Below are 27,492 nucleotides of genomic sequence, written 5' to 3'. Positions count from 1 at the left end.
AGCGGTTGCTATGACAGCAAGTCTAGCTGCAATGGCAAGTGTCATGGTGATGACAAGAATTCTGCTTCCTGATTGGCTGCGGCTACAAGAAGTTGTCATCCTAGCCAGAATTACCATCATAGCATCCCTTGTGAAATGAGACCCTGGAGTGTGTGCGTCTGGAGGGGGACATCGCCAGTTTAAAGCCGTAAAAGGTGGCAAGGAATGGTACACTCTTAGAAAGACATGTTGAGGGCGTTGTACTTCCGCAGCAGCATCCGCACCGACCCCAGCTCTCTGGTCACCTGGTCTAGTCTCTGCTCAAGCTTCTCCTTTATTTCAGTGAGGAAATATGAAGTAACAAAGCAATAAAGGCAAAGAGTTACCAAGTACCTTGCCACATTTTTAACCTCGCTTTATGACAGGACACAAATTTGAAGTAGTGTAGATGCACGAATAGTATGTATAATTCTAGTACAATCTTCATAATAAATACGAGATAAATTCTTTCTAAAAGTATAACAGTGTATTCATCGAGGTAGCTTCATACTGCAAGAATTACCTCCAGGCCCTATATCTTCTTTTTTCCCCATTCACTCTTTACTAATTTGTGTCAGGTTATGATTTCACACTGTATATATACGCCATATATTTAGCCAGTCTAAATTTTTGCAAATCGTGACTTCCTGCCTATTTCAGGAGAGGTTAAATTCGCGATTGTGGAGTACAGTACTGAACGGAAAAATATATGCACACACGGCACATTCAAGTTGGAATTGCATGTTTTTAAATTAACAAATAGCACTCGACTCGCGAAATTCGCGAAAATAAAAACATCGAGAAATATTCGGCATATACAGTATTCATCATGGTTCACACTCTTAATTTCTGGGATATTTGAAGACTGCAAGATTCATTTGGGAGTCAGAGTCTGCTTTATACTAAAACTCACATTTGACCTATAGGACTGTCTGTTACTCTCTGACTTACCTGCTGTTCTAATTTCTTGGCACTGGTTGGTCCTGAATTTGGCATGTGGGTGAGGGCGCTTTCCAGCTAAAGATTGGGAAAGAGAAAGAAATTCTGCCATTAAGGATATTCTTCCGACAAGCACGATCAAGTCATAGAGCAATGACTCAAATGAAGTTCAAAATATCTACATCTATATAAAAACATTTATATTAATTATTCTCACCAAATCATATGCTGTATTCCAACAGACAGACATTTTACAAACTTTCATGGCATCGATCAAGTACTGAATGTTCAAGCTGGGCACTTTGTCAAGGATCCTTTAAATCCTTCATAGTTCAGGCATTTTCTTCAGTTCAATCAATTAATGAATGCAAATGATATTCAAAGAGCCACTCATAAAAACCCATGCTTGCAAGTACTCTTTAAATACATTTTTTTATCAATCATTTGTTTTGTTTTTTATTTGCAGGACATTTAATAGCCCATTACAATGGTATCCTTCAAATGAAAATGCATGATTAATCAGAATATCAAATAGGCAAAACAAGAGATGAATATTGACAGTATTTCAGTATCATGTGCTTTCAGAACATGAACAAAATCTGAATTCCAGCCAAAAACTTCTATGACCATCAACACAAACTGGAAACATGGAACCCAGAAAGCTACATGCGGTCTTAGCCTCTTCAGTGTTGTCACTGCTCTACCAGAAGGCCCTGCCATTATTATTACCCTAGCGTTGCCAGGTAGCCATTTCAATATACACCTGGGTCCAGAGAGGGCTATCTTGGGTGCCTCCGTACCTTTCTCTTCTCAATCATGAGCTCATCAAGTCGCTTGCTCTCCTTGGACAACCTCCTCAAGATCTCTTCCGGTGTCTCCGATGTCTTGGACGTCATCTAATGGGAGAAGCCAGATAGAGAGAGAGACTGTCTGTCATCAGTACTACAGAATAAATGTACTACAACAGGTCCATCCTTAATACATGGCAGCACTGTTTATAAGGACCTTACTGCAGATAACATTGGCTGTCCTAACAGAAAACAAAAGTTGTTGTGAGCTTTAGTGCTACAACCACAATATCACAATCAAAGTAATCTGTCCAAACATGTTGGAAGATCTCAAGAGCTTTAATGCTAGAATATTTCCAATAGATTTTCAACACTGTAAGCATAGACAGATGTCCAATATTGTGCTTTCTCTCACCAAAGTAACAGTACATAATTCTACACAGGACGGGACAAAAGGACAAACAATTCTCACTTTAATAAAAGTATCACAGTCTTTTAATACTTTTAGAAATCTAAATACACAGTGCTAACAAAAGTGTCTAATATAGAAGCTCTTACTTCTCAGGCAAACCAAGCCAGGTCTTTATTAGGTGAAATCTTCTTGAACTAGTCCCAGTATTCAATTTCTTCTACTTTAGTGACCTGCTACATGAAATCTTGTGCTCATCTTCATTCTAAGGCCCCCATCTCACTAGGAAGGCGACCATGGCGATCTGTGAAAAATTTACAAATCATGCGCGATCGCCGTCCGTCTCCATTTTTGGCCTCTGAGGCAATTACACTACGGTTTCTCCACACTCAACGCGATAGCACCATGATGATAATACGACTCTGCCACATTGTTGCCGCATTTCTAGGCAGACGAGACGCGCTGCTTCTGCGATCGAACCAACTGTCTTGCGATATTCATACGCTTATCAAGACCTCGCTACAACAGTGATACTATCGGAGCGACAGTGATACGTTTACGCCAGGCTCATGCTATGATCTCAAGCGATCAGGGTACAAAATGGGTTTCATGATTGAATTTCTTCAGTCAGATGTCAGTGTCAAACCAACATGGACATGCAGAATTTAGTTTCATCCTTACATCTTAGCATTCTAGCACACACCAGTTAGAACCTGATGTGAAATTGCACCATTAGTTAAGTCATCCATTCAATTAAAAGGGTAAAAAGTGTGAACCAGCTTACGAGCAAATTACAAATCGTATCCTACAATGAGCCAATTTTATGAAGATATATTTGAAAAGATTACAAACTAATTTACTTTCATTGACTTACAATGGTATATGACAAACAAACAATTTAATAAACAGAATAGATTTGTACCGAGTATACTTGAAAACAGGAGTTTTATACGCTTTTTTCCATGTCCACCTTCCTGGTCTGGTACATCACTTTCTTTCGTTCATGGTTGGTTCTTGTTACGTAATACTTTAAAAGTGGTAATTTTCAAGGGTGATGGGGGTCGCTTTCGATGTACTTGAGTTACGCTTTACGCGTTGCTACCCTGTCAGAGCTACGAATGTGGCACTTTTTATGCGCACGTGTGGCGACTGTGATACGCTCTAAAACCACGGCGATTTCACTACGGAAGTTTTGGACATGTCCAAAACTTGGCTGCGACCATGGCGATGGTGGGGACCCTCCGTGCTTCTGTACCACTCAAGATATGATGGAGAAGATTTAAAGCGATCAAGCCACAATCCGCCGCACTTTGTCGATTTTTGATGATCGTAGCAGAATTGTCGTCTTGTGAGATGGGGGTATAAATCTTAAACATGTGTTTTATTGGATCAGTGGATTGAATGCATTACCCTTCTAGTGTTCTACAGGCATTATTCCCTGTATATTTTTTTTACATCAGGGAAACTTGGTTTAGAAGACAGAAAGTGGGAAAAGCCATTATTGCATGAAAACGTGTGCATGTAGTGTTTGTATGTGTGTATGTGAGGACTTTAGTACATACTATTCCAATGGGATATGTTATATGTTTCACAGAATCAAAAATAATACAGAAATAACAAAAAGTAGGAGTATGAGACACTGTATTTAGGAGAAACATGCATTACACACAAAGTTGATAGGATAACCACAAAGTATTCCTCTAAGGGTAGAATGGAGATACTATTGGCTGAGACATCTTACCCTGTTAACATTCCTCTGTGCCGCCTTCCTCGCATCCGTCAGGCCGTTCTCCCAGTCAGCCCGTGTGGTCACGTGGCCCTGTCGGACACGCTGCAGGGCTGCTTCAAATGGGTCCCCTCCGACTGGCACAGAAGGACGAGAGGTTTAGATGTGCAAATTGCTTCAATTTTTGCATTGACTTTTGCGGTTATGCATGTTTCAAGAAACAAACCACATCATAGCTACCAAGCCAGCACGTCTAATATCAAAACCACAAGATGGCATTCAGTAACTCCACAACTACAATATCAAGTTAACCCGTTGAGGACGAGTCCTGAGTATACTCGGGCAGGTGTCTACTGGAAATGCGTGTTGTAGCAAAATCAGTCTGTCCTCAACGGGTTAACCATCAGTATCTTGACTGATCATATAAGTACAGTTGTTGTTGTTGTTGTTGTTGTTGTTGTTGTTGTCGTTGTCGTTGTCGTTGTCGTTGTCGTTGTCGTTGTCGTTGTTGTTGTTGTTGTTGTTGTCAATCCACATTATCTAAAATTGCTCTATACCTCTAATAAGCCATACTCAAGATTGAAGTAGACTGTCTTTCCTATGTACTTTTTAATATTGCTTTGGTAAATGAGATGTGAACTTCTTAGGAAATCTGGAGACCTGTGAAAACACCCTGTCAACATATTAACAGCCAATTGTTTCCTGAGTTACAAGCTCTAGATTTTTCCATAGCCAAGTTTACCCACTGCAATATGAACTCCATATCACAGATCTCATTAGTCAAAACAAGGAACTGTGGTGACAAATATCTCAGGAAAAAAAAAAGACCACTTTAATAATCAAATGTTTACCACAAGGAAACTTTGATAAACATGAAACATTACATTTGCACTATTAAAAATAAACTCCTGAGATTCCATAGTCGTGCTATGTTTTTGGTTTTGTTTGTTTGTTTGTTTGTTTGTTAGGTTTATTTGTTGGGTTTTTTTTTTGTTGGGGGGGGGGGTCTGTCACAGATAGTTTTGGTAAAATGAGATAAATGTTCTCATTTTGTAAATGCTTACACAATAAATTTTGCATCAAAATGAAAAGTACACTACCTGACCTTTGGTGGGTTATCTAATTCTTCGATGATAAAGCAAACAAAAAAGCAAAGTCACTACTAATAAATACCGTACATATTTTTTATGAATTACAGTGTGTCTGAATGCAGGGAAGACACTACTTGGTACTCACTGACTGGAGTCTGCACTGCCTTGCTAGTTGTTCCTCCTCCATCTCCCTTTTTCATGTCTGCATCCTTAAAACTGGCGGCCAGATTCCTGCGGGGACTACTCCGTTTCCGTCTCTCGCTCCCGCTACTCTCGCCGACGGAGTACTTCGCCAGACTCTTGCGAGCGGCCTGACCCGGCGACATCGTGCCGACCTTCTCCACTGCAGCACCTCTGGGACTCGTTTTGGAGTTCTTGTTCTTGCTGCCAGAACTGAGGGCAGTGGTGGGGGACTGGTGAATGGCCCAGACGTGGAGGCTGGGATCGGGGTCCTTGCCTGGATGCAGGTGCTCGCCGATGGTGGACGCCCTCTTGTAGTTGGTCCTCCCTTGCTTGCCTCCACTGTCTCTCCCAGATGCAACCCTCTTAGAAGCGGCATCTCGCTTTGAGCCTCCATCATCGCCCTTGCCATCACTTTTCTTCCCACTATTAGTCCTGTTCTTGTACGACACTAGTTGTGCGTCTGTCACTACTCCTCCTTTTGGCGGAGAGAAGTCCCGCTCCGGTACCTCTCTGGAGATCTGTCCGAGGCTCACTCTTGGCAGGGACACACCCTGGGGATGGTGTTTCCTTGGGGAGCGCCCAGAGGTCTTCCACCTGTCCAGCTGTGCGGCGGCTTTCATCATGGGGGAGAGAGGGCGATCATCCAGGTCTGAATCAAAGGGTGGCTCCAGGGTGTCAAACGAGAGAACAGGAAGCTGCTCAGGAGTACTAGGGATGACAAGATTGAAAAAAAAAAAATTGTGACTGATTTATGTTGTACATTATCTAGAACATGTTGCAACAGGCAACTACTTCACATATCTCTAAGCAGTACAGGCCATGAAAAATTTGGGAAATCTACCAAAGTAAAAATAAAAAGAAAATTGCTTAAAGTCTATTCAGGGAAAATATTACAGATACAGAGATGCACAGTCGCCAGTAGATAAAACAATTCCTCAGAGGAAATCACTGAACATCTTGCAGGTATGATTTTGAGAAAATTCAAAGAAGTATGTTTTGGAACTCAGAAGTAAAAATGATTTGGAATGGACTGTCAAATACTGTGATATACTGAAAAAAAAATACATGCTTGCCAGAAGCAGTGATAGCTTGTCATTAATAAGTTTTACAGTTTTTCCTTTCACCCGTCATATTTAACACAAAGTGAGGATTGGAGTCTCTGTGTGAGCTATACCACTTCTCCAAGCCTAAGCCTGAGAAATTCACCTCCAAGTGAAGTTACAGTTAAGCTCATGCACTGAATGCCACATTCACAACATAATTTGACTGTCATTTTGTCGGCAAATTTTATGCCATTAACACGTAGAGCTCATATCACATCATATTTCACAAATATCTGATTTCATATACTAGTTTTCATAGGGTACAGTATCAACAATAAACATATGTTGTGTATTACCACTAACAAACGTTTCAATGAGTAGGAAACTGGAAACATTCTGGAATCTTCACCTGTCAACATGAGCCTGACTGGTAGCATCACTCTGCGGACCAGTGACCTTAACATCACCGAGAGAGGGCTCACTCTGTCTGGGCACCTGGCCAGTGAGGATGTTGTAGTTCGCTCCTGAACGGAGAAACTTTCTGTCCTCCACACTGAGACGCAAACTACTTCCAAGGGCGGTTGCAGGGCTGAATAGTAAATCAACACAAAAAAGACAAAAGTTCAAATTTGCTAAGTAATTCTGCTGTATACCTTCTGGCTTCATTGCTAGTATTCTAAAGAGTTCAGAGTCTTGATTTATTTCATATGACTGCTGAGGAAGCAGTTGAATGCTGGTTGTTTGTCACCAATTGAATATACGTCAATTAACAACCCCCCAAACCAACAACTCTATATGTGACCCGCTACAACAAAAAGGTCCTAAAGTCGCGCACGGTCGAAGCCGTGAAAATCGAGTTTGAAGTTGGAGCATCATGATTGGTCAAAACTTACGATTTTCTGATTTTGACATATTATTGGAGTCTGACATGTCTTCTATCATCTGTCGAAATTTTGAAGCAAAATGATGAAAGGAAAGACCAAAAAATAGCGTTTTTCTGGGCCATGTTTTTGGCGTTTCAACCAAGCAGAAACCGGTTCGAAAATTTGGATTGAGCGCCACAGATAGGCTCCCCCCCTAACAACGACCGGAGTGATCTCATTGGTCAGTTTGCTGCTTGCCGCTAACCGAAGCATGAAGCTCGCACACTGCCAAGTCGACTGGTGCGTGCGGGCGGGGTGCGCTATGCCCAGCCGCTTCTCCTGACATCCTGGTCACTGATTGGTCGGTGAGGAGACCGCCGACACTGCGCTTGAATGAGCATTTCGGGGGTTGCTAGGGTTTACCTTCTATTGTCCGGAGGTGAAAATTGACTCGCATGTCCCTTGATCGCGATTGCGTCGCAAGGAAAACTTTTAGGGCGCTTTTCTCAAAACAGTGATTTCCCATACGTCTCGACATGCTCTCTTTTAAACATCGATATCTCCGCAGCCGATTATTTTCATAAGATGTGTTATATATCAATTTAAAGCAGAAAGATTAGGAAATTTTGTCATGCAATTTTCAAATAATCGACCTCACCCGACTTTAGGATCATTTTGTTGTAGCGGGTCACATATCAACTCTGAAGGACAAAGCAATGAGTAGCACCAAGCCTTGGTTTAGATCACTAGTACTGCTGCTCAGGGACTTGAACCAATGACCCTATGATTGAGAGTCCCAAGCCACATCACCTGAGCCTCACAATACTATGGTGATGCTATTAGACAACTAAATAACTGCCCATCTTTTCTCTATTTTCCACAATACTCCTCATATTTTGCAAGCACAGAGTAATGTCATAGTGGGATAAACTAGGTTTAAAAAGAACGTGGTCTAATGACTAACAGTTCTTCACTGGAATGGAACCTTAATCCTTCAGTATCACCACTGGCAACAAACTGCACACAATGTCAGTGTTACGGTAGAATATTGGTCCTGATGGGATTACATAATACTCTCGACATAGAATGACTGGTTAGAATAGTCTGGACATAGACATAGTCTCGTTAAAATACCTATTACTGCTGGCTGGTCTCACTGTCAGCCCAACACTCTCTGGCTCGACTTGGGTTTGACGAGGACTGATGACCGCATCATCACCATGGAAACCATTAAGCATCGGCGAGGACTCCTCCACCCCATGCAGGACAGGCTCACTACTGCCCGGTTGCTCGGCAACGTCCAATGGGATCGGACCCAAGGAGGAGGAGCTCCTGGAAGAATTCCCGTCCCCCCGGGCGGAGTCCGCTCTGCCCAGTTGGAGCAGCCTCTTCTCCCCCTCTAGCTGTTTAATCTCAAGCTCCTGCCGAACTGCGGTTCTACAGAAGACAAAGACAACATAGGTGTAGGCCTCTGATCAAGTAATTCATTGATGACTCTCCCTAAATTATGACCTGACTGACCACAGAAATCGCCCAACAACAATGAAATTATTTGAGTAGCCTATGATCATAGACACACTTACTTTCACAATTAATTGCATTATGCTGGTTTCATTCAGAATGCTGTGTAATGTTAAATGCATTTTAGTAAAAGCGGTATCTAGTACTTTGCATGTGCTATCTGAACGACGAGTCCCAAGTATACTAGGGCAGGGATCTATGGGAAATGCATGTAGTAGCAAAATCAGTCTGTCCTAAACAGGGTAACATCTGAGGGCACCCAACACATTTTATATTATGAAATGTTGCCCCTTAATGACAGGACTGTGCCACACGGAATGTTGTTTGCAACATACACTTACATCCATGTGTCATTCAATTCACTATCAATTACAACATATCATGCTTTCCAGAAATACTGAATGAATGTAATGAATTGTGGATGGTTAGTTTATAGCACCTACACACTTATCTCACAAAAACTCATTAGGATACTTTTGATATTGGGCAAGCAGTTACTTGTCTCACCTCTTAAGTTCAGATATTGAAGAATTTGCCTCTTCAAGGGTCATTTGAACTTTCAGAAGCTCAGCCTGTGTGGAAGGAAAACAAAAATGTGTACAAATAAATGAAAAAAAACAACAACTTTACATCAGTAAAGGGAGATACTAGACTGCTCTGAATGAGTCAATGGACCTGCCTCACAAACTCATCATGACACATTGAAAATGGGAAAGACAGAACAAAGATTTCCCTCGACAGAAGAATATCATGAAGTTTAAAGAGTTCCCATTTTCCTACACTATGTCATGATGTTATTGTAAATCTATCGTCAGTTTTACAAAATAGATTAATATACAGTACACATCGCTTTCACACATAAATCTCAGTGCAATAGGGATTTGTGCCGCAAATGGTTTCAGTGGAGCCCCTTGTGGCAAAATTATAGCAATGTATGGATATATCACTTGAATATTCATTTATTTCTTTATACACTCAGCAAAAAAAGAAAGTTAACACTTTTTCGAGTTCATATTTTTCATACAAAATTTTGATGAAAATCGATGTATTATACCATAGAACGAGTAATCTAATTGGCTATCAAGCTAGTAGGATGATACAGAAGGAAAATTTACGCATGAGTGAACACTTTTGTTTTCGTTCTCCAAAGCACAAAAGGAAAAATTGCAAAAATGGACATGTTATCTTTCATTTGCAAACGCCCTATCCGATAACGATGACAACAAAAGACCAGTATCACACAATGAGAGACATGAATGAAATAGCAAAAATAAGTTTTCGTTCTCTTTATCTCTTTGTAACCTCTAACAAAAACAAAGGGGGAAACTATAGGGGGAAAATATGAATTTTCTGTCAACTCAAACTTCAAATGTCATAGGGAGTAATATGCATAAAGATGATTAAATGAACAGAATTTCTTTATTTCTTTCTGTTAATTTAGTAATTTAAGAATCCATAAGACAACTTTAAGAAGCAAACATAATTTACAATTTCCTAATTTGAAAAAAAAAATAACAACTAGATATCTTCCATTTTTGTTCATTATTGCTTCTTCCCTATTTTATTTGAATTTTGATTTTACAGATTTTTAATTTCCCCTACTATTTTTAGCCTTTATTAATCTTTTTGGCTTTAAAGATATCATAGAGATCACAATTTTATTTCTAAAACTTAATTCGTGTTTCTTTTTGTTTGAAATTTGTTGTTTGTTCTTATTGTTATATGGAAGAGCACCTAAGCATGAATGGCAACTAGTTCAGTTTTGCAATTTGTACTTTTGTGACCTGGAAAAGAAAAACAAACGTGTTCACTCACGCATAAATTTTAACTTTCTGTTGACCTACCAGGTTGATAGCCAATTAAATTACCTTTAATATGGTATATAATTCAAAAACTTCTAGCCAAATGTTCGATGAGAAATATATACTTGAAAAAGTGTTAAGTTTTTTTGTTTTTTTTGCTGAGTGAATATAGCATACAGTATTCATTCATCACTTTGGTATATATTCATACAAGAATCAATCTATGAGCTAACCAGCTGATTCTCTGAATATGTTAAAAAAAAAAAATCAGGGTCTAAGAAACTGCTATATTTAGATCTTACTTGGTCTGATAGTACAAGCACATTTATTTGGAAAATACATGTTACGTATCTCTTACACACACGAAAAAAAGATAAGAATTTAAAAATATACCTTCAAACTAAAGGACTATGGAGAATGTTTAAGGTGTACCTGAAATTGACAATTAAACAAAAACAAAAACTAACTAGAAATGTCGCTATGGCTTCTGGTATGCCTCCACCATAGGTCTATAGTACATGTGGACAATGTGTAATTACATTTTCAAAAAATTGGCAAAATATTAAAATGACATGTTTGTCACAAATGTGTTGAATGTTCACCTTCCTTGACCTAGGTTTAATTGGATGAATGGGAGAGCATGTATTTGGTGATTTTAGGACCTTTACTTGACTTTGACCCTTTCTCAAGTTTATGCATTGAGTAATTTTCAAGGTATGGGGGAAAAAGTGCAATTTCTGTATTGCATAGTAAACTGTTACCATTTTCATCTGGCCTTTGACCCTTGACCTCTGACCCTAAAATTCATAAGAGAATCACTGTCAGGCAGAACATGCATAAATATGTACTAAGTTTCAAGATAACTTGAGCCACTTCTGAGATATGGAGGAAGAAGTAAAGTTCAGCACTTTCACTTGATCTTTGACCTTTGATCTTTTCGGCAAAAAAAATAAAAAATACACATACATGCCAAGTTCCATTAGGATACCTCAAAAGATTATGCTGTCCACAAAATTCATTACAGACGGACGGAAGGAAGGACAGACAACCCGAAAACATAATGCCTCCAGCACCACTTCGTGGCGGAAGCAGAAAAACAGGAGAACAGACAGTGCTTTCTTTTCATTTACCTGGGTTCTTTCATGTTGCTCACTCAGCTGTGTGTATTGGCCAATCAGCTGCAGTGGAAGAGGGGGAGGAGGGATATACATATGAGTCAGTCTGGAGATGAGACTATTCAAGGAGGACTGAATGACTTAAGCAGCCACACAGAACAACACAAAACACAAAGCAAAACAAAACAACTTACATCACATGAATACTGGAGCGGCAATTTAAGCACAGACCTAGGATGGTCAGGCTTTTTCAAGATTTTCTTTGAATAATGGAGGGAGGGAATATAATTGTGTGTGTACAAGAACAGAGACTCCAGCTCAAAGTATCTCTTAAACTGGAAAGTCCTCCCATCTGGACCCCTAGCAAACTGGAGACTCAGATCACCCGAACACACACACACAATATCATGTGCGCTTTCACAAGCATGAAGTGCGACATCTCTTGCAACCAGGATCATGGAAGCTCTCGGGTTATACACACATGTTCACTGGTGCTATTTCAGTCTTAGTTTTGAACATCATGATGAAACTACAAGTTAGGGATGGAGATAGCTGAATTTTAGGCGAGAGAAAATTATGCATTTAGAGCAGGAGATTTTGCAAAAATGGCCTCAAACCGGAGATCTTCCACCAAAGGTGGGAGAGAAGTCATCTCTGCAAGAACTCCTGACAAGTCAGATACGCTATGCGAACACTAAATGCTCACTGACATTTCTTGCTTTTGGCCATACTGCTGGGAATAAAGGACTGAAGTGATGATGTCACAGTCTTCTGTTAAAGCAGAATTTTTTTTTGTTTTTTAAAAGCTGTTAAAGTTCAGTGCTCGTCCCACACAAAATAACCCTACACATGGCTTCAGGCAGTGGGTTGGAACCGGGTAAGAGCATGGTTAGCTTGACATGGTTACATGAGGCTGTTTCGAACCAGTTTCCATGGCGATGGATGGCTATGATGTCATACTTCGGTACTCTATAATATCAACTCATTGGCTTAGAAAGCAGGTGGATCCTGTACAAACTTTATCAAACATTGAGAATTTGGTAGACACTTGGTTTAAAGTGTGGTAGAGTCTGACTGCGAGACTTACCTTGCTAAGCATAGCTTGCTCCTTCTTGCCTGCTGTTGTCTGTGCATCTTGGACCTGTGAGCGATATGAATGGATTAGCATGGGTGTTATTTCGATGCAGAGTGTTGATGAACCACGAGTTCACCTGTCCTACGCAACCATATTTTGCTAGTCGGCAAGTGAAATAAATAAAGAGACAAGTGCCTGGAAGATACATTAGCCATTTGACCACCTATCTCAGTTTGTGAACATTAATATTCTTTTAATAAGCTAGAATAAATGTACATCCTGAAGGCTTCATACACAAAATGAGCCATTTACAGAGACATAAAATGTTGAATAAACAAGTTGTCATTTTGACTTATCTTCAATATACCCTCAACAATATTTTGTCTTGAGCAAAAAAACCTTATGAGTTTCACTGCAGCCATTTGCACTGCACCTTTAAAACTTGTAGTCTGGGTGCCAAAGCCACTTTTTGGACCTAACCTTGCTTTACCGTCCACCCAATGTTTTTTGATGGTTTTACCCTATTTCGGGGGTGCTGAATCCGAATCTCGATGATGCAACTTTTGCATCCTTGAGGGTTTTGAGATATTCAAGATGGCCGCCAAAATGGCCGCCCGAACTGGAAATTCCCACGTATTTCCTTCTAAATGGTGATAAATTGAAAACAATTGATGGTTTTACCCTATTTCGAGGGTGCTGAATCCGAATCTGGATGATGCAACTCTTGCATCCTTGAGGATTTTGAGATATTCAAGATAGCCGCCAAAATGGCCGCCAAAAACCGAAAATTCCCACGTATTTCCTTCTAAATGGTGTGAAATTGAAAATAATTGATGATCCTACCCTATCTGGAAGGTGCTGAATCCGAATCTGGATGATGCAACTCATGCATCCATGAAGTTTTTGAGATATTCAAGATGGCCGCCAATTAAAACCGGAAATTCCCATGTATTTCCTTCTAAATGGTGAGAAATTGAAAACAATTGATGGTTCTACCCTATCTCTAGGGTGCTGAATCCGAGTCTGGATGATGCAAACCTTGCATCCTTGAGGGTATTGAGATATTCAAGATGGTCGCCAATATGGCCGCCAAAATGGCCGCCAATTAAAACCGGAAATTTCTATGTATTAGCTTTTAAATGGTGAGAAATAGAAAACAATTGATGGTTTTACCCTATTTCGAGGGTGCTGAATCCGAATCTGGATGATGCACCTCGAAATAATCAAGATGGCCGCCAAAATGGCCGCCAAAATGGAAACTCTTATGTATTTTCTTCTTATGAATGGTGAGAAATTGATAACAATTGATGGTTTTACCCTATTTTTTTTTAATGAAAGATTTCAGGTTTTCGTCTATGGCACAGTTTGAACTTGCTGTATATACAGTGAAACCAGCTCTATACCGGATATCTTTTGAGTTGGTTCAATACAAGTGTGCCAGCAATGAACCCTTCAAGACTACAGATGCTTTTGAATAATTGCAAGATTACACTGTTTCCTCTACATATAATGGATACGTTTTGAACACTAACAATCAATGGACAAGACATGTTCATCTAAATCGTATTGTGATAGTGATGTAGAGAAGTGTACTGAAATTACCCAACATTACCTGTCTTAATCCATGAGCAGTTTTAATCTCTTCATCCATGAACACTCACATTGGTTATTTGGTTTATATTGGTGGTCTTGATGACATTGTTGAAGAGACGAGTGGGACATTTTTATAGATATGCTTCAATTTTTTCAGCAATATGATGTAACTTTATATATGTATATATGGATTGCCACAAGTAACGCGCCGTGAAAAAAAAATGAATAAAAAAAAAACGACAACATTGAAGGTAATAGTTGATAATCCAGTACTTACGAATATCATAATCGCGCAGAGTGCTTTTGAAATTACCCTTATTGATATCTACTATAGTGGTCATGGATGCAACTATTTCCAATGACGTAATCAGAATATGCAACAAGTTTCACAAGAATACGAGGCGAGACTCGTCAGAATACAAGACAAGTTTCAACACCAAATACCAACATGCCATAATTTGATTTTACTCTATTGATAGACGAAAAGGATTAATTTCACATCTGTGGAGCCATATTATTGGCGACCACAAGCATTATTTTGTAACAATTATGCATAAAGAAATTTTCAGTTTTGTGTTTGTACGTTTCAGTATGATGTCAATATCACTTCTTCTTTTTTTCCAGTACGTGTTAAAGTTCCGTTTGAGACATATCGGAATATCTCAGTATATTACAATACCATTGTGACAGTCATTTTGGATGTCAATAACTTTTGGCTGATTTGACAAATTCGCTCAACTGAGTTGAATTTAAGAATACGAATTATCACTTTTCACCTTGCATGGTTTTAATCCCCGGCTTCGCGTTCATTTCATTTCATTTCATTTTTTATTTCATTTCCGGCCAAAGCATATATAATATGACAATTGCATATAAACAAATTAAGTACAATGTAACTTTTACATTTCCAAATGAAATTTAGATACGCGTCATATGTTTACATGAATCAATAAACATACCTTAGTTGAAGAAATACATGGACAAAATGTGACTGAATCATAACAAAGAAAAGGTCGGAAATGGAGGGGACTGCTAAAAAGCGTTAGAGCACAATACTTCACCATTCAAGTATAAGCAAATGTTAAGGAGTTTCCGTTCGTGCAGGACATTTATAGATGTCCCAAAACCTTCAAAGACTTTCAGCACCCTCGAAATAGGGTAAGACCATCAATTTATTTTAAATTTTTACCATTAAGAAAAAATATATTATCATTGGAATTTCTGCCGCTTATATTGGCTGTCATCTTGGACGTCTAAAAACCCTGAAGAATGGACGAATTTCAGCAACCAAGTTTCGAGGGTGCTGAATAGGGTCTAAAATTTTCCAATTTTTGACAGTTATTTAGGCGGTCATCTTGGACATCTCAAAACCCTTAAAAAAGAACAAGAAAGTTGCATCAACCAGGTTCGGATTCAGCACCCTCGTACTAGAGTAAAACCGCCAACCGTTTTCAATTTTACACCATTTAAAAGGCAATATAGGGTTTACATGGAAATTTTCGTTTTTGACGGCCGTTTAGGGGCCATTCTGGCGGCCATCTTTATTATCTCAAAACCCTCAAGGAAGCAAGAGCTGTATCATGGAGCTTCAAATTCAGCAAACTCAAAATAGTGTAAAACCACCAACTGTTTTATATTTTACACCATTTAGAAGGAAATAGGGGGTCTACATATGAATTTTCGTTTTTGGCGGTCATTTTTGGCGACCATCTTTATCATCTCAAAACCCTTAAGGATGCAAGAGTTGTATCCTGAGCTTCGGATTCAGTACACTCAAAATAAGATAAAAACCACCAATTGCTTTCAAATTGTCACCATTTAGAAGGAAATACATGGGAACTTCCGTTTTGGGTGGCAAATTTTAACGGCCATATTGAATATCTCAAAATCTTCATCAATGCAGGAGTTGCATCATCCAGATTCTGATTCAGCACCCTCGAAATAGGGTAAAACCATTAATTGTTTTCAATTCCTCACCATTTCGAAGGAAATACATGGGAATTTCCGGTTTGAATTGGTGGCCATTTTACCGGCCGTCTTGAATATCCCAAAAACGTCATGGATGCAAGAGTTGCATCATCCAGATTTGGATTCAGCACCTTCCAAATAGGGTACAATCATCAATTATTTTCAATTTCACACCAGTTAGAAGGAAATACGTGGGAATTTTCGGTTTTAATTGGCGGCCATCTTGAATAGCCCAAAAACCTCATGGATGCAAGAGTTGCATCATCCAGATTTGGATTCAGCCCCCTCGAAATAGAGTAAAACCATCAATTGTTTTTAATTTCTCACCATTTAAAAGGAAATACATGGGAATTTCCGGTTTTAATTGACAGCCATTTTGGCGGCCATCTTTAATATCTCAAAAACTTCATGGATGCATGAGTTGCATCATCCAGATTCGGATTCAGCACCTTCCAAATAGGGTAGAATCATCAATTATTTTCAATTTCACACCATTTAGAAGGAAATACATGGGAATTTTCGGTTTTAGCGGCCATTTTGGCGGCCATCTTGAATATCTCAAAATCCTCAAGGATGCAAGAGTTGCATCATCCAGATTCGGATTCAGCACCCTCGAAATAGGGTAAAACCATCAATTGTTTTCAATATCTCACCATTTAGAAGGAAATACGTGGGAATTTCCGGTTTTAATTGGCGGCCATTTTGGCGGCCATCTTGAATCTCAAAAACATGATGGATGTTTGAGTTGCATCATCCAGATTCGGATTCAGCACCTTCCATATAGAGTAGAATCATCAATTATTTTCAATTTCACACCATCTAGAAGGAGATATACGTGGGAATATTCGGTTTTGGCGGCCATTTTGGCGGCCATCTTGAATATATCAAAATCCTCAAAGATGCAAGAGTTTCATCATCCAGATTCGGATTCAGCACCCTCAAAATAGGGTAAAACCATCAATTGTTTTCAATTTATCACCATTTAGAAGGAAATATGTGGGAATTTCCGGTTTTGGCGGCCATTTTGGCGGCCATCTTGAATATCTCAAAACCCTCAAGAATGCAAGGTTTGCATCATCGAGATTCGGATTCAGCACCCCCGAAATAGGGTAAAACCATCAAAAAACATTGGGTGGACGGTAAAACAAGGTTCAGCCTCTGGCACCCAGACTATTGTGACTTATTATGTTATGCTCCGCCCAAGCTACAAACAGTGTGTGTCTCTTTCGTGTGGTGGTGGCGGTAAAATGGGCTTACTGCAGTACTCTACCCACTGGCTCAGCATCCCACTCTTCTATTCATTATTGGCTTCTACCAATCTCACGTCATACCAGTATTGCTGCTATGTTAGGCACGTTCCCATTACTTGCACTTAACTCCAGGATGGTCTGTTTACCCAATACTTGCCCTGTTTCTCTGTGTTTTTCATCTTCAGAAAATACTGATCTATTTCCCTTGAAAATGATGTGCTTCCATTCAATCAAAACTTTTGAATCAGTCCACGCTAACACTACCTTCCTACTTGAAAATAAACCTGCTAAATACTGGCTGAAGAAAATGACCAGCTGCCTCACCTGCTGAGCCTCAAAGAGGGCACTTTCCAGCTTCCTGTTCTGCTTCTCCAGTTGTTTGACCACCTCCTCCCTCTTCTTCACCAGCTTGACCAGATCCTCTGACCTCTGCTGGAGGACAGCGATGGTGCTGTTGGCCTGGCCGTAACGATCTGGCCACTCCAACTGGGGGTGGATTACGAGTTTGAGGATAGAGTTTAAATATGTATGATAAGAAAGTGTCACTGTTATAGTAGTGATAATTAATCTTTACTTGTGTATATGAGGACAGAGCAGCTGCTAATGATACACATACATATGGCTGATATCCTTGAGGTGAATGGTGAAGACCAAATTGAGGGTGAGTGTTAAAAATTATGTGAAAGTGTTATGGCATTAGTTATAAAGACATTATCTTAGCTTCTTATATGGAAAAAAGCATGTGTTGATAACACCTGAATGAAGTATAACAGTAGATCTCTGCAAGTTATAGATTGGTATTAACGGTAAGCTGAATATTACAGTGAGAATTGGCTCTACTAATTCACAGAAATAGCAATGAAAATTATAACATAACTTTGCTGATGATACATTATGGTTTAAGCCGGTGAATTCATACATGCTAACTACAAGTACATTATAAGGGTCAATGTCTGATATTTACTGCAGTGACATAAAATCAACCACCAGATGATATTATTTTAACAAAGATTAACAAGTCAACAACAACAAAAAGGGCAAAATAACTCACCAGTCTAGTTTCTAAGGCTCTAACTGTGTTCTCCAAGTCCTGGATACGGCTTTATGTAAAAAGACGGAGAGGACATATATATAATGAAGATAATTAATTCTTTTGTGTTATGTTTCTTTTTTAACAAATTACTCAAGCACTTCCACGGTCAAATTTCAAATGTCACGTCTTTAGAAATTATCATTTCAAAAGAGAATGTTCCTAAAGGGGACGACATGGGGATGCCAGAAAGAATGAAAGAAAGAACCTGAAAATCATTTATAAGAAGCTGCTTTATACATGAATAGACCTGAAATATGACACTGCCTGTGCCTGAATTTACACTTCTGCCTGAAAGCTACTATCCATGCAGACATCTAAATGCAGGTTATGAAACAAAGCAACTAAGCAAATTTACAATCGAGTTGTACAAAAAGGACCCCCCACAATGGAGGTTATGTGATGCAGTGTTTTTGTTCCTCACCCATTAGCTGTTGTCAGACTGCCTTCCAGGTCTTTGCAGCGCTGAACCAGCCCTTCCTTGTCTGGTATTGACTTGCCGCCCAGCTCGCCTTGCTCCCCCGTGAAAGGCGACGCCCCTAGTTTGGCCTGGGCCAGCTGCCTCCGTAGGTCATCCAGCTCCACCTCGTAGTAGGCCTCCAGGTCCGCGATGTGGCGAGTGTACTTCTCCTGGAGGTCGATACGACTTGAGATGGAAAGGGCACACAGATTACATCATGACATCACACACAAAAAAGATGAAGACGGTGCAAGAACCATCGTCAGTTTGGCATTTATTGTTGTGTGACCTTGAAATAGGATACTGCACATGGCACAATGGAAGAATTTTATTACCATCTTCATGTTAAGAATATGTTTACTTTTTTTACACACATTTTTGCTTTACTGATTTTCACACTAAACTTTAACATCATTTTTCAGGAAGAAATAAAGGCCAACACATTTACATTTTAAAAAGTTTAATATTTGAATCAAATATCTACTTTCCAATTTTTTATTTCAATAGCACAAGGATTTTGTTCAAATAGTTTGATATAGGTTATTCACTAATTTAATTTGTCTTTCCGCTTTTGAATGTATGTTCATATACTTTGTATTTAAAATACATTGACTTTTTGTAATTATGTTATTTGACAGAATTTGTGGTATTGATAATAAAATCTGTATCAAATAGGTAAATGAGAAATTGTGTGACTACTTGCATATATCACCATTCTTAATGCTTCTTTGTCAGGGATAATACCACAACTTTTAAAAATATTATGACACCAAACCTAGCCAACATCACTTCTACATCCTTCCCAGTTCCGCATTCAGAACAGATAAACCCATATATTTCAATAACTGGAGGGGCATTACACCACGCACACCTCTTAACAATTAATGGAGCCTACCTGGATGATGTTCTTGGACTCTCAACAACCTTGGCCTTCTGCTTCCTGCCATGGCCTTGGCTGGAGGCAACCATTTCCTCCTGGGGGGTGGTGCTCTCCTGGAGGGGGTCTTCAGACACAAGGGAGTCCCTCTCTAGGGAGAGCTGACCTCCCTTTGGTTTTGCATTGGGCAAGTCCTTGTAGGTCTCTCCCTCATCCAGTCTCCAGTAGGTAAAGTCAGACAGGACAGAACTTGTCTCTTCCCCATCTAGACAAACAGAACAGGTGATCAAATACAGTGAAAATGGAAATTTTCATGCATTCCCATGACACGAAACTAGCATAAAACTAAAAGCCTGCAAGTTTTGGCTTGCACTTGTACTTATCTTTGATTCCTCGAAATCACTAGAATATGATAACTTACCCAGGCCGAGTGTGAAAAATTACCTATGCACTCAAAATTTTACTATTTTGTAATGTACTTCAGGTAATAGGGGGGCATAACACAGACAATAGCTGGTACTTGTATAATCACCATAACCATTTAAAGCACTGCAAGGCACTTCATCAGAAATTACTCAAGAAATAAGTGTGGGTCATAAACCAATCTGCTAAAAGGTTTCCTTTAAAGGAGAAATCCGGACGATTTTGATTAAATTTCACCATAATCTACATAAATCAAAGACCAAAATGACCAAGTTTCATTCAAAAATGCCCTCCCAACTCGTCACAATAGATTTTTTTCGCATCACTAATTTTGAATCGTAACTGTTCAATTTCTGTACGCCGGCTAGAAAGATCACGTGACGGCATGACGTATTAGCCCCACCTTGCTCTGTGTTTGGAGCGTCAGCTGGCTCGGGGAGCCCTGCATGAGCAACGGCGATACAGGTCGAGCAAGCGGTAGCCTACCGTGTGGTTCCGGCCATGCAGCGGATCCGCGGATGCACGCCGCATGATTTATGTTCTTGCTTCACTTCGCACGTGAAAATGCCGATGTGTCAAGCATTTGGCCAGAAGAAGAGTTTCCTTGCCATTTCAAACCCAGACAATGAGCGGGAAAGGTGCGCCAGATGGCACTCCACTATTAGAATTGACAAGTTTGACGTCAAAACTTACAAATACTACTCAATGCAGCCTCTTCATACTCCCCACCGGCGGCGGTACTGGCGCTTGCGTTTCTTCCGCAGTTCAAAGTTATACGGTCGTAATTTACCACCGTCAGACATACTCAACAGTCGCGGACAACAAGAGAGGCAATAATTCTGAAATTGACAGACTGAACTCAGATTGTTCACACTCAGAAGTCAAAAAAAAAAAAAAACGGTCGTGGATTGTGATAGCATTTGGCAGCAGCAGACGTACTTCTGTAAATGTATGCCTGATCACTGTGATGGCAACAATACAGTAGCCAATGAATGTACATGTAATTGTAAATGATGGGATGGACACAAATAAGTACGGCAATATTACAATACATATAATATTTCAATGAAATGAAAATGTCATAAAATTGCGACTATTCTACATTAATCTTTGAAGGATTTTAAATATATATATATCGAAGATGATTTGAATAAAGGTATGGCGCTTGGCAACATTACTCCTAAACGGTGTACGGACTCCTGCTGTAGCGCCAACTAGGCAGCCCTTGGCAGGCATGCAGACACCGCGCCGCAGTCAGCAGTGCAATGGGAGATCGATGCGTAGCTGGGCTTCGCTCGTGGTGCTGTCAGCTGAGGAAACCGCAATGCATCCTGGGACAGATAGTACGAAGGGCTGCTCGCGACGGATTCGAACACGAAGAATTACCTTATTTTTTCAAAAAATCATAGTAAATGTATCTGATGGTCTTTTCTCATCGGGAAAAAGGTAATAGGTTCATGAAATATTGTTCTTTACACGGGAAACAGCTGATAATCGTCCGGACTTCCCCTTTAAAGTATTACTATTTCATTGGTCAATCTTTACTTTAATGCTGGGTAATTCTTATGTGCTTCCAAGAATCTTTGCATCTGTAAAGTTCTTCCAGTTTTTGTATTTTCTACACATTACTTATCTAGCCTTCCATAAATTTATGCTTGCCTACAATTTGAACAGAAGTTTTCCTGAACTTGAACAAAGTGGAAGTCTACCCCTCACCTATTTGTGGTTGAGTGGCCTGCTCAAGCCTTGCCCTCTGTTGCTCAAGCATGCCTGCCACAAGTTGCCGCTGTTGGGCATGCTGTTGCTGCAACCCCTGCCACTCCTGCTGCAGCTGGCCCACCTGTTTCTCGTATTGGTTCTGCAAGGCCGCCTGTTCCCGTTCGAAGTTCTGCTGCATCTGTTGCAGGAGCACCGCCTCTTGTGTTGTGGGATTTTCTGTGGATTATGATATTGAACCATCACAACTGCACAGCTTAAAGTTGCATTCTACCTTTGAGAGAAGCTTGCCAACAGTGTGGAATAGACTGCTGTGGATATGTATGAATACATGTATTCCCAACCATTCTACAATTGTCAAAATGTGTATGAATACAACCCCCCGGGGCAGATTATGCTTTGTGCATCGGTGGTTGTAATGTTCTTCTACACTTGAGCCAATACTGATATGAGCAGACTGCTTAAGTGAATACGCAGATATGCATCTATGGGACTGAGGGTTCATTATATCTGTATTGTTAACACGCCTATGCAGTCCTTGCTGTTCAAAGTCCAAATGATTTCATTTTTTTTACCTTAGAATGAAGCTTTCCCACTGCCTATGATCTTGGGAAACTTATGTGAATCAGGTGAATGCATAAATTTTCTAGCCATTTTGTTTCTTGACAAGAACCAACCCCACCTGGATTTACAGCATCACTCCCATGCCTCTGGTCATGGACATCTGACCAAGTGGTCATCTGGGTGTTGTCCAGTGAGCCAGAGACAAACGTGGATGTGTCCGAGGAGGCATCGTCCTGGTCGAGCAGAGGGACCATGTTACTATCCACGTGGTCTGACAGGAATGAGAATAGATCAGTCAAGGAATATCTTCAAATTCTGATAATCATACCTCTTTGACAGTCAGAAAGCTTGTCAATGGCTTGTCTGACACTGCAGCATAATAATGGCAGCAATTCGGATTCAAAGAGGAAAGTGGTCCACAAACATTTTCAAATCTTAAGCAACCATATTTCTTTTCAAATTTCTATGCTGCAACAATTTCCATTTTTAAGGTACTATACGCTCAACTGGGGGAGAATATCCACAGATTTAAACACACTAGTAGCCCAGCTAAACAACTGGATACTGGTTGAAGGTTCAGACAAAGCCATAATTTTGAACAATGCAGTGTACTTCATATTGTTTGATTTGATCATAATATGGATATCGGAGAGACCATTCTGAACACATGCACAAACATTTCTTTCCTTCACTCTCTGTAAAAGCTATGCATGCAATTGCATATATCATATGTCATTTGCTTCTAAATTATGACCAGCACAGGTCAACACTTACAGGCAATATGCAATACCAAACAAACTCAAGTTGTGGAATATCCATTCTCGAAAAAAAATGAACCAGGTACAAAAAAAAAAACACAAACCCACACACAAATAAAAGCAATGGATGCACTCCCTATGGACCTGCAAACAGTAAACAAATTTTTCACACACTATGTTGTTTCTAGTGTATATGAGATGTGCACATACATAGAAGGCTGTTGTAAAGCGAGGCCTCTTGAATCAGTCATTGCGAAGTGTGTTGTTGCATTAGCACCGCAAACTGTGGACATGACTGAAAACCGCTATTGATTTCATATAACTATATAAACACACAAACAAAGACAAACACAGAACAAAATATACACAAAAACAAATAAATACAGAAGTCATTCAACACACTTGTTACATTGATGGCCAAAAGCAATTCAGAGAGTGCCTCAACTAAATAATCATTTTTACAGTTTCTTGGGAAATTATAATGTCAAAGAAGTGTCTTCCAGCATGTTGCTTTGGGTTATCACAAAATTTATGAAAGAATTAACTTTTCTTGTAGTGACAGTAGCTGATCAAATCAGCAAAAGGGGATGCTTGTTAATACAGAAAATAGTATGTTGGGGAAAACAGCCGAATACACAAACAAACAACATCAATACAGATTCACTACAACCCATTTGAACATGTGTTATTTCTTTTCCCCATTTCGTTCATTCTCCTTTCCCACATGGTGCAAAACTTCAGCTGACTTTGGTACCCTGTCCCTAAGTATTTTGAATTTCACAAGGCGAGCCACTGATATACCTTTGGCTTGCTGTGAGCCCTCTTCCTCGGAAGCATTAGCACCTCCACTATAACCTTCCTCTGTGTTGGCCCCCTGGGCTTTGGGGCGGGTGCCCGATGCCCCGGACAGCTCCCTCACTCCCGTCCCTTCTTGGCCATGATCTAGATACAATCAGGCAGCACTGATTTCAGTCTAAAGAGACCATCTATTTCTACTATCATATGTGAGACCAGATTTGTCATAAAAACAAAACATGCATAACAATATGTAGGACTGACAAGCTTAAAAACCATGCAATGCCTGTGATACTTCTGGAATGAACCAGGTGTGCTTTATTTTACTTTTCACTTTTTACTATAGAGATGAAAAAAAAGAAAGGAAAAAAAAAACTTTGATCACCTGTGACCCCACAGATGGGCACATATAATATCATGAGCTTAGAGCATGCCTACAGACCAGTTTGCTAAAACAAAAAGCGAAACAACTCATGATTACATAAAACACAGAAAAGCTCTTCCAGACAACAAGGAGGTATGCTCTATGATCGTCACACAAAGCAATGCACTAACATACATTTTAGTAGGAACATGTTATCAACCAGCATTGTACTATGACTTCAGGCAAAAAAAAAAAGAGAAAAAAAAAGAGAAAGCTTTGAACTTTCACTATTGCAAACCAGGCCTTCTGTATGCATACATACAGAGTATCATGTGAGTGAAAGCTAATGGCAAAAGTGTGAAAAAGTGGATGAAGTTATAGTAACACTGTCCACCCCTACGCCAGCCCCAACACCCATCACCCTCCCCCCCAACCACTTCTCCAGCTTTCTCACCGGTCCCAGAGAGGAGCTGTTTCTTCAGCCAAGCCATCTGTTTGCGGTGCTGCTCCTGCTGAGCCCTCATCTGCTCCACATGTTGCCGCTTCAGGGCAATAAAAAGCTCTTCCACATTCTCCTGGTCTTGGCGACGCCCACCTGCACATTAGAAAAAGGCGTCATTTGAAGAAATAATGAGATAACTTTTTCAAACTTCTCTCTTTGCTCTCCTCCCTGCCCCTCCGCTCCCCCCCCCCCATATTATATTGCTATATTATAGCAATGAGTAAATGAATTTGAATTCCATGAATATCAATTCTTTTTAATTAATAAGAAACAAGTCTCCCATGTGAAAATATACTTCTTGCATTATCAAGACATTTCCACAAGATGAAGAGAAGGACCACTCAGCAACGTTCCCGTGACAAACACGCCAAGCATTGCATTTGCATGTAAAATCAGATTTCTTAGTCGAGCCTTGATCTTGAAAAGAAAAAAAAAATACTTACTATCCTTTACGCAAAACCCAAATCAGAATGAAGGTCTATTTCTTCTAATGAAATTATCTGGCTGATACTGTATTATGCCAAATATTTAGCGAATTTCACGAGTCAGGTGCTATTCGCGAAATTAAAGACACACGATAATATTGACTCTGATCCTGATGTGGATGTGACGTACGTGTGTACATTTCTCCGTTCAGTACGGGACTCCACAACCGCAAATTCAACCACTCGCGAAATCGTTGGGAATTCCCGATTCACGAAAATTTAGACTCGCGAAATATATGCCATATAAAATAATACAGTATTTGAATTTGAGAGCAGAGTGAGTGTGAACACACCTTGTTCTCCTCTGCTACTGATGCTATCGTCATCAGCTTCACGCCCACTCTCCAGGCTCCCTCTTTCCCCCCAGTCACTGTCCGATTCCTGGCCCGCGATATCAAGGCTGGGTGTTGCAGCAAAGAGCTCCCCCATCATGGCACCCAGTGAGGCTTGTTCTAACGAGCCCAGTGAGGGCAGGAACATCACTCTTGTCTGAGGGAAGTAGCTGTGTTACACATACAAATGAAGCAAGAGCACTGCAAACACATACAGTATGATAAACTAAGAGTAAATTGAAGCTAGTTCTTGCACAGGTATAAGGCATTTTAGAGACCGCAAAAAGTGGAAGCACATGTTTTTCCTGTCATTTTAATAAATGCAAAATGGCCTATAATCAATTTCATGAATTTAATTAGTGCAAAGACTGTTGCAGTTGTTTTTAATGTATCACATTCATTCACACTTTATGTCACTGATCATGTTCTTCCATGGATGTAATTCCAATGTAAACTCTTGAAATAATCTGTTAAATTTTTGAAATGCATGTTTTCAAATTATTCAAGAAGGATATGTAAACAGAGACCACCAAACTACAAAATGAGTTCACACGTAATGACATTTGACCAATCTTTTCAGATCTTTAACTTTTTCAAAAGCCTCATTCGAAAGAGTTATCCCTGCAAACCCTTAGCTGGTTTGAGACTTATTCCAGCAAAAGCTAATATTGCATGCAAAATAGATTCTTGCCATGAAATATGGAATATAAAGAGAAGCAGATGGAATATTGCAAATAAGCCACTCAATATACAGTAGGCATCATTTAATTGAAAACACTTATAAATACTATATCATTCTCAAGACTGAAAGAAAACACAGCTATAGAGTATGAGCTCAATGAAGGTATCATATGATTCTACTCCAGATAATTCTACTATGAACTAGTCCAAAAGCATACAATGTACAATGGCGTTTCTCATCCTTTTTGCAACCCGAGGCCCACTTTGGCTCTTACAAAGTTTGTTTTCAGGCCCAGTTAAATCAAATATCAGTCTTTTTTTTTTTAATTCTACTTTTGGCCAACATTGTGGCTTACCTGAGAGAGCCAAGCAGCCTACTGATTGAGAAGATTCACAATACATAACAATACAGAACTGTAATTTCTTGCTAATTCTTTTCTGTACTGAACATGGAAATGTATGTGTAGTTACCTGTCTCCATCACTCATATGAAGATACTTGTTTTGGAATGAATCTCTGGTAGCATCTATCTCTTCAATATCCTCCTCTTCTGTTTGGTGTTCTCTTTCTCCATCTTCCCCTCCTCCTCCTCCTCCTGTTCCATGTTCCAAACTCAGTGTATGTCCAACACCATTCACGGTTTGGGGACCTACTGATGCAATATTCTGTACATTTGTGAGATCTCCTGCATGGTGACCCTCGCCATTCACGATGTCTACCTCGTCATTGGTACCACTACCATCCCTCGAAATTAACCCCACTTCATCATCTTCCAGGAGGTCATCCTCCCCATCCTCCTCCTCCTCTTCTTCCATCCTGTCTTCATCAATATCCCCTTCAACAGTAGCGGGTGACATACTCCCTCTTCCATTGCTGCTTCTGCCCCCATTCAAGTCACCTTGGGCTCCTCTGGTTGGATGATACTGTCGTCTCGTTCGTGGGGTCAAAGGGTCACTGTCCCAGGCACTGGTATCCGATGATTCAGACAATTCATTGTCCCCATCCTCCAATACTGCTTGCTCTCTGTCACGTTCTTTGGCGTCATTGGTATCCTCTGACAT

General features: G+C 39.9%; 1 protein-coding gene across 1 annotated transcript; it reads right to left on the bottom strand.

Annotated features, from left to right (window-relative positions):
* Positions 1-215: 215 nt before the first annotated feature.
* Positions 216-27,492, bottom strand: LOC139722066 (uncharacterized). The gene is made up of 20 exons (XM_071633388.1): positions 26,903-27,492; positions 25,712-25,920; positions 24,886-25,026; positions 24,074-24,214; positions 22,633-22,785; positions 21,951-22,169; positions 19,830-20,076; positions 18,899-19,120; positions 18,436-18,484; positions 17,709-17,870; positions 12,586-12,639; positions 11,514-11,561; positions 9,089-9,153; positions 8,195-8,497; positions 6,607-6,786; positions 5,117-5,862; positions 3,896-4,017; positions 1,758-1,853; positions 970-1,035; positions 216-311 (listed from the first exon to the last, which is right to left on the bottom strand). Exons 1-20 carry the CDS (start codon positions 27,490-27,492, stop codon positions 216-218), a joined length of 3,909 nt encoding a protein of 1,302 aa, XP_071489489.1.

This window comes from Diadema antillarum, unplaced genomic scaffold, assembly GCF_040938485.1.
Source record: "Diadema antillarum isolate AM-2024a unplaced genomic scaffold, OU_Dant_1.0 scf00000156, whole genome shotgun sequence".
In the NCBI taxonomy this organism is placed as follows: Eukaryota; Metazoa; Echinodermata; class Echinoidea; order Diadematoida; family Diadematidae; genus Diadema; species Diadema antillarum.
Note: the sequence above shows the minus strand (reverse complement) of the source record. Positions and strands in the feature narration are given on the sequence as shown.

Bases quoted from the DNA above. Each gene is read 5' to 3' on its own strand.
- LOC139722066 (XM_071633388.1), bottom strand. From the start codon at position 27,492: ATGTCAGAGGATACCAATGACGCCAAAGAACGTGACAGAGAGCAAGCA. The intron at 22,170-22,632 runs GTGGGGTTGGTT...CATAATCCACAG, and splicing joins GAGTGATGCTGTAAATCCAG to AAAATCCCACAACACAAGAG. The intron at 5,863-6,606 runs GTGAAGATTCCA...TGTCATCCCTAG, and splicing joins AGTCAGGCTCATGTTGACAG to TACTCCTGAGCAGCTTCCTG.